The sequence below is a fragment of the Aotus nancymaae genome, unplaced genomic scaffold (genome assembly GCF_030222135.1).
Source record: "Aotus nancymaae isolate 86718 unplaced genomic scaffold, 86718_ANA_hifiasm-v0.15.2.pri h1tg000018l, whole genome shotgun sequence".
In the NCBI taxonomy this organism is placed as follows: Eukaryota; Metazoa; Chordata; class Mammalia; order Primates; family Aotidae; genus Aotus; species Aotus nancymaae.
This window is the reverse complement of record NW_026988430.1, coordinates 18,690,023-18,705,393: the sequence shown is the minus strand read 5'-3', so window position 1 is coordinate 18,705,393 and position 15,371 is coordinate 18,690,023. Positions and strand designations below refer to the sequence as shown.

Here is a 15,371-nt window from a genome sequence, read left to right as displayed (position 1 = left end):
GCTGGGGGCCATGGGAAGGGGGGAATTGGGGATTGGCACAGCTGGAACACCAGGGTGATGTTCAGGTTTGGGCACAGGGACCTCCATGCCTCCAACCCCCAGGAGGGAACAGAAGGTAGAAAGGCACACTGCCCAGGAAAAAAATCAATCCCCCGTCCAGGGTTCAGGAGAAGCGGCCTCTTATCCTGGGAGGCAGACTTCCTCCTTCAGGGGAATCCCTCCCTGACTGGGAGGAGCAGGGGCCCTTCGCGTTGGTGGCTTCGGGACATTCAGCAGGTGCTGGCACAGGCCCTGGCTGGGAGGTGGGGTGGGCAGAAGCCAGCCCGGAGAGGGGCTCAGAGTCAGCAGGCACACGGGAAGCCCGGACCCTGTGTGCTGGAGAGGAATCCTGCATCGGCCGGGGTCTTGGGGCTGCTTCTTTGTCTCTTCGTCCAGAACCTTATGTAAGAGCTTTTCTCGGGAAACAGGAAGTCCTGCTTGCCAAGTTCAGCACAGGGAGTAGTGCAGGCCTTATTCCAACACACCCGGCCCAGCCTTAACCCCAGAACTCAGCCAGTTTCTTGCTTCCGTGCCCCTGGTTCTCCTCCCCACTGAGCTCACCCCTCCTTTCTCGCTTTCAGTCACCCCTAGTAAACTGCCCCAACAATCTCTCCTGTGCCTGAGCTGGAGGGTCTTCCACCCTCACCACCACCCTGGACACTGCCCAGCTTGGCCCCCCATCCTGCTCCTGGCACCATGCCCTCTAGCCAGCCAACCTTCCCTCCCCCAACCCTAGGGCCGCCCCAGGGTTCCTGCGCACTGGCCGCTCCTCCTGGGTGTCACTGGCAGCCCTGTCCTTCCTAGAGGGACTGGAACCTAATTCTCCTGAGGCTGAGGGAGGGTGGAGGGTCTCAAGGCAATACTGGCCCCACGATAGAGTGCCAGGAGCACTGACAGTACCCTTAGCTTGCTTTCCTCCTCCCTCCTTTTTATTCTCAAGTTCCTTTTTATTTCTCCTTGCGTAACAACCTTCTTCCCTTCTGTACCACTGCCCGTACCCCTACCCGCCCTGCCACCTCTTGCTACCCCACTCTTAAAACCACAGCTGTTGGCAGGGTCCCCAGCTCATGCCAGCCTCATCTCCTTTCTTGCTAGCCCCTAAAGGGCCTCCAGGCAACATGGGGGCCCCAGTCAGAGAGCCGGCACTCTCAGTTGCCCTCTGGTTGAGTTGGGGGGCAGCTCTGGGGGCTGTGGCTTGTGCCATGGCTCTGCTGACCCAACAAACAGAGCTGCAAAGCCTAAGGAGAGAGCTGAGCCAGCTGCAGAGGACAGGAGGGCTCTCCCAGAAGAGGGAAGGGTATCCCTGGCAAAGTCTCCCGGAGCAGGTGAGTGAGGGGAGGAGGGTGTCCGGGAGAGATGGATGGTTAGCATGCGGGGTCTCTGGGCCTCCTGGTCTGCAAAGTTTCAAGGGGGTGCAAGAGAGGGTCTCCAGTCTGGAAGTCAGGGCTGCGGCCATTCCAGGAAAGGAAACTGTTAAAGGTTAATGCTTCTCAGACCTAACAAATCCTGGAGGGCAGCCAGCCCCGACACTCAGGTTGCTGGGAAAAGGTGCACGAGAGATTTGAGGCATTTCGGGGGAAGGGGAAGGCTGGGAAGGAAGGCTGGCTGGGACCTTTGCATCTTAATCTAACCCTGACCCTCTTTCCATGAGCAGAGCTCCGATGCCCTGGAAGCCTGGGAGAATGGGGAGAGATCCCGGAAAAGGAGAGCAGTGCTCACCCAAAAACAGAAGAGTGAGGCTTCCAGGGTGCAGCAGGGGTGGGAGGTGATCAAGCAGCATGGGGATTGTAAGCCCGAGTCAGGGTGAGGGTGGAGGTGGCCAATAGCACACGGGGGAAGGTGGACGCAGCTGCGATTCCCTCCTTCTCTCCTCAGAGCCTCGCTCCATCCTGCACCTGGTTCCCATTAACGTCACCTCCAAGGGTGAGCACTATTTTAAATAATGGCTTTGGGGAGGGGCAATGACCAGGAACTCTGGGGCTGGCACTTGGGCTCAAGGGATTCTTATAGGTGAAAGGGAAAGCATCTGAGAGTGCCAAGAAATCCTGACCAACACGCTATCTCCAGATGACTCCGATGTGACAGAGGTGATGTGGCAACCAGCTCTAAGGCGTGGGAGAGGCCTACAGGCCCAAGGATATGGTGTCCGGATCCAGGATGCTGGAGTTTATCTGCTGTATAGCCAGGTAACCCCAGCCACACTCTGAGCTTCACAGGGGGTGCTCTTCGCTGTTCTCCCAGAGCCTCTTTGGCCAGCTCCTAAGGGTTCGTGACCCCTCTATTCATATCAAACCTAGCAGGCCCTTCTTTCTTCCCTGGTTAGCACTCCTGAGGCCTCCCAGAACTGAGCCAGGCCATCCTGTTTTCTTCAACATCTCCCTTCCCTGCCAGGTCCTGTTTCAAGACGTGACTTTCACTATGGGTCAGGTGGTATCTCGAGAAGGCCAAGGAAGGCAGGAGACTCTATTCCGATGTGTAAGAAGTATGCCCTCCCACCCAGACCGGGCCTACAACAGCTGCTATAGTGCAGGTGAGAGCCGTGCAGGCAGTGGTGAGCAGGCCATCTCTGACCCTGGGCTAGCAGTGCAGGGAGCTACTGCTAGGTTGGAAGCCTAAATAGAGGCGGGTCTGAGGAGTGAAGTGCAGAAGGCCTGGGTCCTTCCAGGAGGCAGCGGAAAGGTGGAGCTGAAGGCAGGGGGAAACTGGCATCTGGATGGCTGTGTGTCACTGCGAATCTACCTTCTCCCTTTTCTCAGGTGTCTTCCATTTACACCAAGGGGATATTCTGAGTGTCATAATTCCCCGGGCAAGGGCGAAACTTAACCTCTCTCCACATGGAACCTTCCTGGGGTTTGTGAAACTGTGATTGTGTTATAAAAAGTGGCTCTCAGCTTGGAAGACCAGGGTGGGTACATACTGGAGGCAGCCAAGAGCTGAGTATATGAAGGAGAGGGAATGTGAGGGAACAGAGGCTTCTTTCTGGGTTTGGCTCCCCGTTCCTCACTTTTCCCTTTTCATTCCCACCCCTTAGACTTTGATTTTATGGATATCTTGCTTCTGTCCCCCATGGAGCTCCGAATTCTTGCGCGTGTGTAGGTGAGGGGCGGGGGACGGGCGCCAGGCATTGTCCAGACCTGCTCGGAGCCCACTGGAAGCATCCAGAACAGCACCACCATCTAGCGGCCGCTCGAGGGAAGCACCTGCCTGTTGGCCCAAGTCCACGAAGCCGCCCTCTGCTAGGGAAAACCCCTGGTTTTCCATGCCACACCTCTTTCCAGGTGCCCTCTGCCTCCTCACCCCACAAGAAGTCTTATCCTACGTCCTTCTCTCCGTCTATCGGGCCCCAGTTTCCATCACTATCTCCAGAAATGTATCTATTATGCGCCCGTCTACAGGGGGTGCCCGACGACGACGGTGCCTTCGCGGTCACATTACTCTTCGGGTCCCAAGGAAAGGCTTTCATGCCCTCCACTGCCCCGGCGTGGCAGGCCACTCCAAGTCCCTCCGGACTGGAACTGGTGTCGGGGGGAGCCTTGGATGAATCGTACGCCCTGGTGTTGGTGTTGCCTTACCCCTCTGAGTTCTTCTTTCTGATCAAGCCCTGCTTAAATAAAAGAGAATGAGTTAACACCCCGGCTCCATTTCCCCCACTGCCTTGCCTCAGCCCCCGTCCTCGTACTCCCGGCCTCCTGAGGCGCGCTCCCCACCGGATTAAGATACCAGCGGCGCCACCAGGCTCAGGCCCGCGGGCGCGAAGACAGACTGCAGCGCAAAAGGGAAGGCCACGCGCGGCCGAGCGGCGGATGTGCGCAAGCGCAGCCCTGCAAAGCGCTCTGGGCGGGCCCGTCCCATGGCGCCGGCGTCCTCGGGTAGGCGGGGCTGGGCGCGTGGTGGCCGCGCCGGCGCTCTTCGCCGGGCGTGACGTACTAATCGTGCGCGGCCGTTGCCGGTGGGCCCGGGGCTCGCGGGAGGGGAAGAAGGAGGAGGAGGGGGAGGAGTGGCGGTGGCGGCGACGGCGGCGGCGGCGAGGGTGGAAGTGGAAGCTGAAACTGAAGCAGAGCCGGAAGCGGCGCGGTGGGGTGCTCCGCGGCGCGGCACGCGGCCCAGAAGCGTTAGAATCTTGAATTGAGACGGCTGCGCCTAAAGACAGCAGGAGTGGCGGGGCCGCCGCCGTCGCCGAAGAGATGAGCCGGGAAGCCTGAGGCCGGAGACGCCCGCCCTCGGGCCCGTCCGCCCGGCTTCCCCGCTCCCGGTGAGGATGCCCCCTCCCCTCCCCCCAGCCATGCCGTGGCCTCTCCCATTCCTGAACCTCGCTCCCACCGAACCGGGCCCAGAGGCCCGCAAAGGGGCTTCTTAAGGCCCGTGTGCGCGGAGCCATCCAAGCTCATGGGACCAGACTGGTGCCGGGATGCGTTCTGGTTCCCGAGGATGAAGTAGGGGGGGGCTGGGCCTGCCTGGCTCTTGCGCCCCGTTCTGTCCCAGCGCCTTGACTGGGTTCTCTTTAAGTTTCCTTCAAAGTCCTTTCCTTCATCAGCCTCTACCCCCTGAACCATAGCCTTGGCATTCGCCTGCCCACGACCCCCGTTCATCCAAGGTGTTAGAGAACTGTCTCCCACTCCAGCCCACAGTTTCCCCGTGCAAGTTGTATTTTCCTCGGGTATCACAGTATCATGTCCCTGAGGAAAGAAATTGCCCTTATTGGGCCCTCAAAGGACAGCCCTGATGGTATTAAAGTAACGAAGTAGAACCTGGCAGTGCTATTGGGTTTAGCCTGGGGATCTTAGAAGTAAGATCTCTGAGGCCTGCTGCTTAGCCATTTGCCCTTGTTTCTGGACAGGGGAGAGATGATGACACAGACCCCGAAGGGCCCCATGTGGACTATGTTAACTGGGAAGATCTGAGTTAGGAGTTTTGCGTTTTTTCCTCTTTTCTTTATTTGCATCTGAATCCAGAGGAGGCATGTCCAGGAAGAGAAGCAGGATCTGCGGGGCGACGATGCTTAGATTCTGATACCCTGATCTTTGTTTTTCAGGGTACTGAAAGATGAAAGAGACTATACAAGGGACCGGGTCCTGGGGGCCTGAGCCTCCTGGACCCGGCATACCCGCAGCTTATTCAAGTCCCAGGAGGGAGCGTCTTCGTTGGCCCCCACCTCCCAAACCCCGACTCAAGTCAGGTGGAGGGTTTGGGCCAGATCCTGGGTCAGGCACCACAGTGCCAGCCAGACGCCTCCCTGTCCCCCGACCCTCTTTTGATGCCTCAGCAAGTGAAGAGGAGGAGGAAGAAGAGGAGGAGGAGGATGAAGATGAAGAGGAGGAAGTGGCAGCTTGGAGGCTGCCGCCCAGATGGGGTCAGCTGGGAACGTCCCAGCGGCCCCGCCCTCCCCGCCCCACTCATCGAAAAACCTGCTCACAGCGCCGCCGTCGAGCCATGAGAGCCTTCCGGATGCTGCTCTACTCAAAAAGCACCTCGCTGACATTCCACTGGAAGCTTTGGGGGCGACACCGGGGCCGGCGGCGGGGCCTCGCACACCCCAAGAACCATCTTTCACCCCAGGAAGGGGGTGCGACGCCGCAGGTGCCATCTCCCTGTTGTCGTTTTGACTCTCCTCGGGGGCCACCTCCACCCCGGCTGGGTCTGCTAGGTGCTCTCATGGCTGAGGATGGGGTGAGAGGGTCTCCACCAGTGCCCTCTGGGCCCCCCATGGAGGAAGATGGACTCAGGTGGACTCCAAAGTCTCCTCTGGACCCTGACTCGGGTAAGGTGGGAAAGGGGCAAGGGGAGGGGTTAGGGAGGGATAAGAGCCTGGAGCACCAGGAGCCAGTTGCTGGGGTGAGAGCTGGGCTGAAGGAAAGTAGGATGGTGGGGTGACGGCTCCATAAGAGCTGCAAAATGTCTTCATTAAGCCCCACTGTGAGCAGAAAGTAAGCCTGGGAGTAAGCCTGTTTCCCAGTCAGAGCTAGGAAACAGAATCCCTAAGTAGTTATCCTGTGGTCTTGCATGTGGATGAGAAAGGGAGCTATGGTGTAGAAAAATCCGTCCACTCGGCCAGGTGCGGTGGCTCCCGCCTGTAATCCTAGCACCTTGGGAGGCCAAGGCAGGCGGATCATGAGGTCGAGAGATGGAGACCATCCTGGCCAACATGGTGAAACCCCGTCCGTACTAAAAATACAAAAATTAGCTGGGCAAGGTGGCATGCGCCTGTAGTCCCAGCTACTCGAGAGGCTGAGGCAGGAGAATTGCTTGAACCCGGGAGGCAGAGGTTGCAGTGAGCCAAGATTGTGCCATTGCACTCCGGCCTGGCAACAGAACAAGACTCTGTTCAAAAAAAAATAAAAGAAAAAAAATCCTGTCCACTCGAAATGCCTCTGGCCTCTCAGTATAAGAACCCCTGTGTGTACATTTCCAGAGGGTACTATTCCCATTCTGGTGCGATGGGATCTCTCCCAGTAGTGGAGTACATCATCTTACAGTTGTGAAAGAATGGTTCCCTTTTGGAGAACTCCAGCCAAACAATTTCAGGCTCTCTACATCTGTATTAAATATTCAAGTATTCATTGAGCCTTTACAACATGCTGGGTACTATGCTAGGTGTTTGGCATATAGTGGTCACAGATATTCTGAAGTTTACGTTTCTAAATGGTAATCCTTTTTCTTTCTTCCTGTGAGTAGGAACTCTCTCTCTGTCCCTGTAGAACCTCTTGGACATGTCTGTCTCATGCCTCAGGGGGTCCTGTTTCTTGCAGTGGGATTGACGTTGGTAGATTCTGCTTCAGAGTATCCTCCTGGTGGTTTTACTGGCATGTACAAGTTAACTCTGTCATCCCACTGTCCTTTCACTCGGGCCAGTCTCTCATCCCCATTCCATTTCCCCTGTCCTATAGGCCTCCTTTCATGTACTCTGCCCAATGGTTTTGGGGGACCATCTGGGCCAGAAGGGGAACGCAACTTGGCACCCCCTGATGCCAGCATCCTCATCAGCAATGTGTGCAGCATCGGGGACCATGTGGCCCAGGAGCTTTTTCAGGGCTCAGATTTGGGCATGGCAGAAGAGGCAGAGAGGCCTGGGGAGAAAGCCGGCCAGCACAGCCCCCTGCGAGAGGAGCATGTGACCTGCGTACAGAGTAAGGAGCCCTTGAGCAGCTAGTTTCTCTCCCTCCACTGACTCCCGAGTCTAGAGGCCTCACCCTGCTCCTCTCTCCCTTTCCACTCAGGCATCTTGGATGAATTCCTTCAAACTTATGGCAGTCTCATACCCCTCAGCACTGATGAGGTGGTAGAGAAATTGGAGGACATTTTCCAGCAGGAGTTTTCCACGCCTTCCAGGTGAGGCTTGCAAGCCCTCCTTCAAAGGAGGGCCAGGGCCTGGGGGATATGGAGAGAATGCTGCTGCCTTTTTTCCCATAGCGCTGTACTTGGGGAGGAGAAAGCTAGAGCTGAAAGGGAGGACTCTGCAGGCAAGGTGCCAAGTCCTTATAAACTGACTGGGAGAGTCTTTACTTGGGATCCTGAAATGTTATACTTGAGTAGTCATGTTTATCTTTCTGTGGAGTGGGCATTTAAGCAGGTCCTCAGAAGGACCCATCATGACCCCAAAAAAAGGGGGTCAGTTACAGTTTTTATTCTAGGGAGTAGTAGGTATTTCTGTGTGCCCCAGCTGTGTCATCTCTTGTGTGATTCCACCCTTGGCCTACTCAGGAAGGGCCTGGTGTTGCAGCTGATCCAATCATACCAGCGGATGCCAGGCAATGCCATGGTGAGGGGCTTCCGAGTGGCCTATAAGCGGCATGTGCTGACCATGGATGACTTGGGGACCTTGTATGGACAGAACTGGCTCAATGACCAGGTGAGAAGGGGTGGAGAAACAGGCCTGAGTGGGGATTCAGGGAGCAGGGTGTCGGGGGCCCTCTGCATGGGGGAGCCCTGTGCCCATGCCACACCCTCCATGGCAAGTTGCCTCCCATCTTCTCCCCAGGTGATGAACATGTATGGAGACCTGGTCATGGACACAGTCCCTGAAAAGGTAGGCCCACCCAGATAGGTCCACACCCAGAAGAACTTCTGCAGCTTTAAATAGTTTTTTAAGCCCATTTCATCTCTTCTGTTTTTTATAAAGAGGGTCTCTGTTTCAGGGAGAGAGGTGGTAGATAGTAGTGTATTAATTTCAAATCTGTAATCTTGGCCCTGGATTTATCAGTTGTTTTCCTTTCTGCCAGTAGTCAGTGTTTTTCCCTACGGCCAGCCCAAAGAATTGGGATGGGATCCTATTATAAGCTTAAAAAAAAAAGGCTACTGGGTACAGTGGCTCACACCTGTAATCCCAGCGCTTTGGGAGGCTGAGGCAGGAGATCACCTGAGGTCAGGAGTTTGAGACCAGGCTGACTAACATGGAGAAACCCCGTCTCTACTGAAAATACAAAATTAGCTGGGCTTGGTGGTGCATGCCTGTAACCCCAGCTACTGAGGAAGCTGAGGCAGGAGAATCACTTGAACCGAGGAGGCGGAGGTTTTGGTGAGCTGAGATTGCACCATTGCATTCCAGCCTGGGCAACAAGAGCGAAACTCCATCTCAAAAAAAAAAAATAGACAAACAACTTTGGCTGGGCATGGTGGGTCATGCCTGTAATCCCAGCACTTTGGGAAGCTGAGGCTGGTGGATCACCTGAGGTCAGGAGTTCAAGACCAGCCTGACCAACATGGTGAAACCCTGTCTCTACTAAAAATACAAAAAAAATTAGCTGGGCATGGTGGCGGGTGCCTGTAGTCCCAGCTACTCTGGAGGCTGAAGCAGGAGAATTGCTTGAACCCTCGAGGTGGAGGTTGTAGTGAGTTGAAATTGTGCCACTGCACTACAGCCTGGGTGACCAAGCAAGAACCTGTCTCGAAAAAAAAAAAAAAAAAAAAAAAAAAAGCCCTGGCTTTTTGACTCGTACCTATCATCTCAATGCTTTGGGAGGCTGAGGGAGGCAGACAGATAGATTGCTTGAGGCCAGCAGTTTGAGACTGATCTGGGCAACATAGTGAGACCCTGTCTCTACCAAAAAAAGAAAAAGCTACCAAAAAACAGAATTTGCTTTTACTGTCAGTGGACTGGGGCGGGGGGAGACTTAGTGAGAGAGTCTGAAGTCTTTTAATCCCATTGAGATTTTTTGTGTCGTTGGCACAGGTGCATTTCTTCAATAGTTTCTTCTATGATAAGCTCCGTACCAAGGGTTATGATGGGGTAAAAAGGTGGACCAAAAACGTGAGTTTTGAATTTACGTCTGCTTGTGTAACGCCTTGTCTCTAGAGAATGAGAGTCTTGTTTTCTATGAGCCCTTTCCCTGACCCTATTCATTCAGTCTTTCTAAGATTAAATATCTCCTGTGTGTCTAGGCACTAAGGATACAGTATTAAATGAGGGAAACTTGCCCTAGTAGAGTGAGAATAAAGTTAAATTGCAGCTAGTGAGCACTGCTGTTGGCAGATCAAAACAGAGTAATGTGAGGCCATCCGACGTGGCTCATGCCTGTAATCCCAAGTATTTTGGGAGGCCGAGGTAGGCGGATCACCTGAGGCCAGGAGTTCGAGACCAGCCTGGCCAACATGGAGAAATGTTGTCTCTACTAAAAATACAAAAATTAGCCTGGCGTGGTGGCAAGTGTCCATAACCCCAGCTGTTGAAAGGCTGAGGCAGGAGAATCACTTGAAACCGGGAGGCAGATGTTGCAGTGAGCTGAGATCGTGCCATTGCACTCCAGCCTGGGCAACAAGAGCAAAACTGTCTCAGAAAAACAAAAACAAAACAGAGTAATGTGATAGTGTGGAAAGTGGGCACTTTAGATTGGGTGGTCTAAGAAGGCCTCTCATAGCTGAGACTTGAGATGAGCAGCCAGCCGTGTACACAGCTGGGAGAGGAGTGTTTAGGCAAAGGGAACAGCAAGTACCTGAGACCCAAAGTGAAAAACATGGTTGAGGAATAAAGGGCTTGTGTGGGTGACCTGTGTAGTTGAAGCAGAGTGAGCAAAGGGAGACCGATCCAAAATTCTTTCAGAGGCCAGGTACAGTGGCTCATGCCTGTAATCCCAGAGAGAGAGAGAGAGAGAGAGAGAGAGAGAGAGAGTGTGTGTAGTTTTATGTAGGATAAATTTTACAAGTAAAACCAGTAGGACTGCAGGTTCTGTGATACTGAGAGATAAATATTTGGTCTCTTCACCAGGCTCCTGGCATTCAGCTCCTAAAATCCTTGAAATCTCCATTGATGTGTGTTTTGTATGGTCATGAGTTGATTAATGGCTAGCCCCTCTAGTTTGCTTCATTATTAGAGGGTTGGAACTTTTCATCCTTACCCCCACCAACTTCCCGGGAGGCAAAAGGGGTTAAAGGTTAAGGCAGTCACTGATGGTCACTGATTTAATCAGTCCTGCCTAGTAGTGAAGCCTCTGTAAAAACTTGAAGGAGGAGTTTGGAGACATTCCAGATAGCTGAAGGCATCGAGGCTCCCACAGGATGGCCTCCCGGCCTCTTTCCTGTACCTTGCCCTATGCATCTTTTCATCTGTACACTCTGTACTAACTTTTATAATAAACTGGCAAATGTGTTTCCATGAGTTCTTTTTTTTGTTTGTTTTGTTTTCTTTTTTGAGACAGTTTCATTCTTTTTTGAGACAGAGTTTTGCTCTGGTCCTCCATGCTGGAGTGCAGTGGCGCAGTTTTGGCTCACCGCAACCTCCGCCTCCTGGGTTCAAGTGATTCTCCTGCCTCAGCCTCCCGAGTTGCTGGGATTACAGGCATGCGCCACCATGCCCAGCTAATTTTTGTATTTTTTTTTTTTTTTTTTTGAGACGGAGTTTTGCTCTTGTTACCCAGGCTGGAGTGCAATGGCGCTATCTCGGCTCACCGCAACCTCCGCCTCTTGGGTTCAGGCAATTCTCCTGCCTCAGCCTCCTGAGTAGCTGGGATTACAGGCACGCGCCACCGTGCCCAGCTAATTTTTTTTTGTATTTTTAGTAGAGATGGGGTTTTACCATGTTGACCGGGATGGTCTCGATCTCTTGACCTTGTGATCCACCCGCCTCAGCCTCCCAAAGTGCTGGGATTACAGGCGTGAGCCACCGTGCCCAGCGCTAATTTTTGTATTTTTAGTAGAAGATGGGGTTTCACTACGTTGGCCAGGCTGGTCTCAAACTCTTGACCTCAGGTGATCCACCCGCCTCGGCCTCCCAAAGTGCTGGGATGTTTCCATCAGTTCTATGAGCTGCTGTAGCAAATTAATCAAATTCAAGGGGTCATGGGAACACTGATTCTTTTTTTTTTTTTTTTTTTGAGACAGAGTCTTGTTCTGTCGCCAGGCGCCAGGCTGGAGTGCAGTGGCGCTATCTTGGCTCACTGCAACCTCTGCCTCCCGAGTTCAAGCAATTCTTCTGCCTCAGCCTTCCGAGTAGCTGGGACTACAGGCACATGCCACAACATCCAGCTAATTTTTTTTTTTTGTATTTTTAGTAGAGATGGGGTTTCACCATGTTGGCCAGGACAGTCTCGATCTCTTGACCTCGTGATCCGCCCGCCTCAGCCTCCCAAAGTGCTGGGATTACAGACGTGAGCCACTGCGCCCGGCCGATTTTTTTTTTTTCTTGTTTGAGATGGAGTTTCACTTTTGTTGCCAGGGCTGGGGTGCAATGGTGCGATCTCAGCTCACCGCAACCTCTGCCTCCCAGGTTCAAGTGACTCTCCTGCCTCAGCCTCTCAAGTAGCTGGGATTACAGGCACGTGCCACCATTTCCAGCTAATATTTTATATTTTTAATAGAGATGGGTTTTCACCATGTTGGCCGAGCTGGTCTTGAACTCTTGACCTCAGGTGATCCACCTACCTTGGCCTCCCAAAGTGGTGGGATTACAGGTGTGAGCCATGGCACCTGGCTGGGAACACTGATTTATAACCACTTGGTGAGAAGCACACCTAAAACAACCTGGGGCTTAGGACTGGCATCAGAATTGGGGGGCAGCCTTGTGAGACTGAACCCTAAACCTGTGATATGTTATCTCTAGGGAGATAGTGTTGGGATTGAATTGGGAGATACCCAGCTGTGTTCACTGCAGAATTGCTTGCTTGGTTGTTGGTGGAAAGAAAGCCTCACACACTTCTTGCTGACTACAAGTTACAGAAGTATTTTGTGTTGTGAGAGTATAGTAGGAAAGATTTGTTTTTTCTGCCACAGTTTGGATGTGGGAAATGAAAAAGATAGGAGTAGAGGATGATGTATAGGTTTTTGGCTTATGTTATGGGAAAAGTGGGAGAGCAATAGGTTGGGTGAGGAAAATCAAGAGTTCTTTTCTCCTCTGGTTTCCCTGGCCTCCCATTCAAAGGCCAGGAAATTTCTACAGTTAGGTAGGATGATTGGCTCCTGCATTCCTTAACTGCAGTCCTCACATTCAAGAGCTTAACCCCTCAAGGATCTGGTGGGCCCACTTCTTTCAGAAGAAGGAAGGGTGACAAACAGTGAAAAACATTTTGGCCGCCTTTCCTACTGAGTTTGAGTCCCACTTCTGCCATTTCTTTCTTTTATGACTTTGAGCAAGTCACTACTTTCCAAGCTGCAATTTCTCATCTGTTGAATGTGAGAACTTCCTGGTAGGATTGTTTTGACCATTAACTGAGCATTTACTTTGTGCTGTGCCTTGTTCTAAGTGTATTATGGATATTCACAGTTTAATCTTCATAACAAATGGATGAGGTGTAGGTACTATTACTTTCAGTCTCTGACAGATAAGGAAACTGAGGTATAGAAGGTTATTAAGTAGGTTGCCAAGAGTCATAAGCCAGTAAATGAAGGAGCTATATTTGAATGCTGGCAGGCTTTAGAATCGTGGGCTTGGGTTCTGAGCTACTAAGTGCTTCTCCCTTTAAAGTGTGAAAAGCGCCTGGCCCATCATGGGCTCTCAAGTGTTCGTTTTGACGTCACCTCAGTTGTCCGATCTTCCTCCTTTACCCTGAAGAGCTGAAACATGCAGATCCTGAGCTTGCCCACAATCTAGGGCCTGGGTCTTCTGTTCTTTCACTGGGTTCCCTTGCCTATGTCTCTGTTCCTCTCTAGAATCTTCATGGCAAAAGGCAGGACTTGTGTGGGTTGTACCTGACCTGTGGCACTCTCTCTAGGTGGACATCTTCAATAAGGAGCTCCTGCTAATCCCCATCCACCTGGAGGTGCATTGGTCCCTCATTTCTGTTGATGTGAGGCGACGCACCATTACGTATTTTGACTCGCAGCGTACCCTAAACCGCCGCTGCCCTAAGGTTTGAGGGGGTAGGAGGGAGATGGACAAAATGGAGGGGGGTACAGTGGCAAGGCATTGCAGGAAGAAGGGTGGGCTTTGGCTCTGTGAGGGGCAACCTGGGCATGGTGTCTGGCACCACTGTACCCACCATACTGAGTTCAATTGGGGAACTTGAGGCATCACTTTCTCTTTTTCCCATCCACATAGCATATTGCCAAGTATCTACAGGCAGAGGCGGTAAAGAAAGACCGACTGGATTTCCATCAGGGCTGGAAAGGTTACTTCAAAATGGTGAGTTTCCTGATGGAGGGGTATGGTTGGAGGGGATAGTGGTAGAGGGCAGATACTGAGTCCCAGGCCCTGGGAGCTCCATGTGAAGGGTCCGCTCTCCTTCTCTTCTCTAGAATGTGGCCCGGCAGAATAATGACAGTGACTGTGGCGCTTTTGTGTTGCAGGTAAGCAGATGGTGCCACCTTCTCTAGCTGTGAAAGTTGGGTTAAAGGGTTGGGAGGCTGTTTTGCATCCCCTCATTTGACTTACAGCCAGTTATGGAGCAGGAAGTAATCTGTTTTAGAACACCAAAACCCTGGCCTCACTGGTCCTCTTCTGAGCTTCTCCATCCCACATTGGGCCTGGGTCTCTGGCCTTGATAGAGTTGCCTGCTAACCTCCATCTCAGTGTATTTTCTCTGTCTAAAACATTCTATCATGTACCAAGTAAAGAACACTAGTTTTTAGGGTCAGGCTGTTTTTGAACCATTGGCTATGGGACCCTGGCTCCCTTTGTATGTGAATGGGGATGTTCTCTGAAAGATGGAGACACATGTCATATGAAATGTATAGCATGGGTCCTGACACCAGGTGGGGGTTTCTCATGGCCTGCTTTGTTAACACCCAGTACTGCAAGCACCTGGCCCTGTCCCAGCCATTCAGCTTCACCCAGCAGGACATGCCCAAACTTCGTCGGCAGATCTACAAGGAGCTGTGTCACTGCAAACTCACTGTGTGAGCCTCGTACTCCAGGCCCCAAGCCCATTAATGGGCAGGGGGACGTGGGAGTCCCTTCCCGAGAAACTCCAGTCCCTTTCCTCTCTTGCCTCTTTCCCCTCAGTTCCCTTTGGTTTTTCATATTTAAATGTTTCGATTCTGTATTTTTTTTTTCTTTGAGAGAATACTTGTTGATTTCTGATGGGCAGGGGGAACTACAGAAAAGCCCCTTTCTTCCTCTGTTTGCAGGGGAGTGTGGCCTTCTGGCCTGGGTGGGGCAGTCATCCTCCCCCTTCCCCGTGCAAGGAGCAGGAAATCAGTGCTGGGGGTGGTGGGCGGGCAAAGGGATCACTGCCTGCCAGATCTTCGAACTTTTTTTTATATATATATATATAAATGCCACGGTCCTGCTCTGGTCAATAAAGGATCCTTTGTTGATACTTAAGTGGTGGTCTTCCTTGAAGGGCCTCAAATTAGTGGATATGCTTAGTTCCAGCCAGTGTTGTTAGCTATCACCTATTTTGGCGCTTGAGATTAAAGGGGTCAGCTTTGCGTCCCTCGCTCGGGCAGTGCCAACACCATGTCTTTATCACCCAAACAAATCCCCTAGATGGGAGCAGAGGGCAGGAAGAAGGGAAAGTAGGTAAGCCTCAAAAATAAGGGTGCCTTAGAGGGAAGCTGGGGAACTGGACACAAGGGACCGGGGAGGGGGAGCCCGCCAGGATTCATGACAGTACCCCAAAGCTCTTTACAGTTTTCTTCCATCCCTCCTCCACCCTCCAGCCAGGGGAATCCTCCCATCCCTAGGATATCACTCTTGATTCCTTCATCCCTGGTACACGTAGAACACGTCCAGTCGGTGTAGAATCCATCTTTGCTGCAGGGAAAAACAAACATTTTGAGTTCAGTGGAGACCTGGAGCAGAAGTAAAGGGAAGTGATCACCCCTGGAGCCCGGAAGTCCCTGGAGGCTGAGACCTCGCCCCCCTTGCGTGATAGGGCCTACTGAGCCACATGACTAAGGCACTGTCGCCTCCGCACGTGTGAGAGTGCAGGGCCCCAAGATGGCTGCCAGGCCTCGAGGCCTAACTC

General features: G+C 52.7%; 2 protein-coding genes across 3 annotated transcripts; both read left to right on the top strand.

Moving 5' to 3' along the window:
- The first annotated feature begins 27 nt into the window (after positions 1–27).
- Positions 28–3,669, top strand: TNFSF13 (TNF superfamily member 13). Of its 2 annotated transcripts, none has more exons than XM_012457492.3 (6): positions 28–1,364; positions 1,694–1,772; positions 1,915–1,962; positions 2,107–2,225; positions 2,431–2,569; positions 3,071–3,669. In XM_012457492.3, the coding sequence occupies exons 1-6, from the start codon at positions 1,107–1,109 to the stop codon at positions 3,133–3,135; spliced, it is 708 nt and encodes a 235-aa protein (XP_012312915.1). In that variant the 5' UTR covers positions 28–1,106; the 3' UTR covers positions 3,136–3,669. The 2 variants fall into 2 exon arrangements, with proteins under 2 accessions (XP_012312915.1, XP_012312914.2); XM_012457491.2 differs by having other exon boundaries at positions 1,135–1,364; positions 2,796–3,669.
- A 395-nt stretch (positions 3,670–4,064) lies between these two features.
- SENP3 (SUMO specific peptidase 3) lies at positions 4,065–14,725 on the top strand. Its single transcript, XM_012457494.3, has 11 exons — positions 4,065–4,291; positions 5,072–5,797; positions 6,924–7,163; positions 7,254–7,365; positions 7,738–7,885; positions 8,015–8,062; positions 9,206–9,283; positions 13,176–13,313; positions 13,502–13,585; positions 13,699–13,749; positions 14,192–14,725. Exons 2-11 carry the CDS (start codon positions 5,083–5,085, stop codon positions 14,300–14,302), a joined length of 1,725 nt encoding a protein of 574 aa, XP_012312917.1. The 5' UTR covers positions 4,065–4,291; positions 5,072–5,082; the 3' UTR covers positions 14,303–14,725.
- Positions 14,726–15,371: the final 646 nt, after the last annotated feature.